The sequence below is a fragment of the Propithecus coquereli genome, unplaced genomic scaffold (assembly GCF_000956105.1).
Source record: "Propithecus coquereli isolate 6110/MARCELLA unplaced genomic scaffold, Pcoq_1.0 Scaffold197, whole genome shotgun sequence".
In the NCBI taxonomy this organism is placed as follows: Eukaryota; Metazoa; Chordata; class Mammalia; order Primates; family Indriidae; genus Propithecus; species Propithecus coquereli.
Genome location: NW_012144633.1, coordinates 2,947,417 through 2,950,727, shown reverse-complemented (window position 1 = coordinate 2,950,727; position 3,311 = coordinate 2,947,417). Strand labels below are relative to the sequence as shown.

General features: G+C 36.5%; 1 protein-coding gene across 1 annotated transcript in view; it reads right to left on the bottom strand.

Moving 5' to 3' along the window:
- Positions 1 to 3,311, bottom strand: part of CHD1L (chromodomain helicase DNA binding protein 1-like) — a 49,771-nt gene that overhangs the window by 33,032 nt on the left and 13,428 nt on the right. The window contains 2 exon segments of the mRNA XM_012643461.1: positions 513 to 594; positions 3,257 to 3,309. Of these exon segments, the coding sequence (XP_012498915.1) occupies positions 513 to 594; positions 3,257 to 3,309 (135 nt within the window).

Sequence of the window (3,311 nt, the reverse complement as noted above, 5' to 3'; positions counted from 1 at the left end):
GAACTCCTGAGCTCAAACAATCCGCCCGCCTCGGCCTCCCAGAGTGCTAGGATTACAGGCGTGAGCCACCGCGCCCGGCCAAGGCCTAAACTAATAATTTTTTTAAAAGCGAATTAGGAGGGGAAGGAGGGATGAACAGGTGGAGCACAGAAGATTTTTAGGGTAGTGAAACTACTCTGTATGATATTATAATGGTGGATACATATCATTATATACTCGTCCAATCCCACATAATGTACAACACCAAGGGTGAACCCTAATGTAAACTATGGACTTTGGGTGATAACGATGTGTCAATGTAGATTTATCCGTTGTAACAAAGGTACCACTCTGGTGCAGGACGTTGATGGTAGAGAAAGCTGTATATTTGTGAGGGCAGGAATATATAAGAAATCTCTGCATTTTCTGCTCAATTAAATTGAAACCATTTTTTGCTATTAACCTAAAACTGCTCTAAAAATAAAGCCTATTAAAGAAAGGGCAGGTATATAAAAACTATCCTGTGAGTTTACCTCTGAAAGAGTCTTATGCAGCAGGGAGCTTTGGTTTTTCAACCTGTGAGCTTCATCCACAACAAGAACACTCCAAGGGAATCTGTGAGAAAAAATTCAAGCTTTCAGTTTTGTGTAACTTAAACATAAATCTCACAATCAAACATCTTACTACAAAACTGTGACTGTTGTTAAAAAGACTAACAGTAAGCCCATTGTATTAGAAATACCACCAAATTACCTTCCTAGCTGAGAAGCTGCCACATACATAAGACAGTATCTGGATAACGTAGTACAGTTAAGGGAATTTTCCTTCTAAGATGGGAAAATACATGCAGAAAGGGAGAAGCCAGAGACAGAATGGAAAAGGAAATATTTATGACCTCCTACTATGTGCCAGACACTGACTTTGGGCTTTATGTGTTATTTAGTCCAAAAGAATATGGCAAGTAAACCTAATTGTACTCATTTTACCAATGAGGAGACTGAAGCTCAGAAAGGTAGGTGACTTGGTCAAGGTCACAAAAGTAGAGCTGACGTTCAAATAGTGAAGAAAAATCAAGAGACAGTGATGTCACAGTAGCTAAAGAAGTGTGATTTTTAAATGGGAAAGTGGTAAATAGAATCCAATGTTACAGAAATGCCCAGGAAGATACATCCTGGATTTGTTAATATGGAAGTCATTGGTGACTGTTGCCAGAGCATGTTTTGTAGTGTAGTAGGATACTGAGGGTCCAAAGAAAGTGCAGGAAGTCCAAGGAGAGGGCTGGGTGGCACGAGCAGAGAACACATTCAAGGATTACAAGGATTAAGCATCCAGATGGAGTTGGACAATGGCCATGAGATAAAGTGTCCACAGTACAGTGCATAGCTCTATTTGAATTAGCCTTAAACAGATTAGGTCCTATTCCCTTGTGAAAAACTAGACACTTAGGTTTATATACACACAGGCACCAATAAATGTTTGTTCAATGAAAGAGGATACAGGGAGGTGGATTTGGGTTCACCGAAAGGAAGTGGAGCAAATCACTCATCAAAGGACATTCTAAAGGATGCTCTCTGAAGAGGAGGAGGTGGAGGGAATTCCAAAACTGAATGGAGAGTCTGATGAAGTAACCTCTAATCAATCCTCTTCTAATCTAATCTTCTGATCCAAAGATCATATTAACATACATAGTCCTAACTCTCCATAATTAATCTCTTTAGGGCAGATATTATATTACACCTCTCTATTCTCAGAGTGTGCAATACTGTAATATGCAACATAACCTTACCAAATATACTGAAAGAATACATCAATGTTTTGGGATTCGCACTATAAAACAACATTATAAATGTCCCTCTGTTACACAGGTTCTTAAATCCACCTGGAAATGCATTCAAAATAGATTACCTGAGATAGACTGTATTTCTACTGAAAAATGTGAAAACTCCAGTGCACCTAGATACTTTGAGAAGCTCCCTTAGAAGGAGGTTCTACAGCACTGAGCGCTGGGTTTAAATGTCTGCTTTGCCATTTATCAGCAATATGCCTTGGATGGGTACCTAATCTCATACTTTCTTCATATTTAAAATGGATGATAATACCTGCCTACTAGGGTTTTCATGAAGATTAAATGGGATAATGTATGTAAAGTATCTAACAACATTTATGTCCCTATTTTATTATCTTTTGAGACTTCCCATATATTGCCATGTATTATGAATATCTGAATACTTCTTTACCTCTGTACTAGAGTTAAGTCCTCTTAGGGTAGCTCTATGATTTACTTTTCTGGTATTGCTCATAACTCTCAGAACAGTGCTTTCCAGTGAGACATTCAACAAATATTAAGCTGGACATGAATATTGTAATAAAAAGAAAAAGGGAAAGCATATCCTCTTCCTAAGATAATGTGCTCACTTAAATGAAATACTAGATGGAAGTCACAAAATCTATGACCTAGCCTTTAGTATTTCAAAATAAGATGAAAATAGAAATCCAACTCACAAAAACATGGATGAAAAATAACTTAAAATATTGATAAAGTGCTTTGAAAACAAAAATTTCTGAATAGTAAAGATGTAGAATCCTCACCTAACCATGTCATAACTACACAGGTTATAGAAAATGAAATGCTGTCAACATGCCTTTCTTTCTTACCTAAAATCTAGCTTTTGTTTCATTTACATTATAATCGTTATCTTGACCTGACCATATACTGCAACATATCATTCCTATTATCAGGTGCCACTAAGAGTTAAATCTAAGTTTCCTACACTTCATGCACCAATATGAGGCCTAAAAGTTAACTAATTAGAAGTATACTTAAAACTCCCTTTCTAAAGTTAACTCCATAGCACTGATTGCTACTTTAGGTTATTTCCAGGAAAAGGCTCAAATGAATCATGTCTTATATTATATTAAAATCTCCAAACAGCAGTCCTGAAAAGTATCTATGCAAGTTGCAATATAAAGAATCTAATATCTGTTAACCACACCATTTATATTTAATCTGATTTAATTCTCATAATAGGTATCCAAGGTAAGAAACAACTATTCCTATTTTACAGATGAAGATGCCAAAGTTCACATAGATTAAATAACTAACCCAAGGACACACAGCTAGAACGTAGGACTTCTGCCATGCTGCCTATCCATAAACAGGGCTCATAGAAGACATACCAGACACACCAGAAAAGAGACAAAGTACTAAAATGTGAAGGAAAAACATGGCTTTCATGATGCATTCAACATAGTTTCTGAAGCAGTACAACCTACTCACGATTTTAGAAAAGATGCATCTTTCAAGCAAATCTGAAAAATTAAGGAAGAAAAGT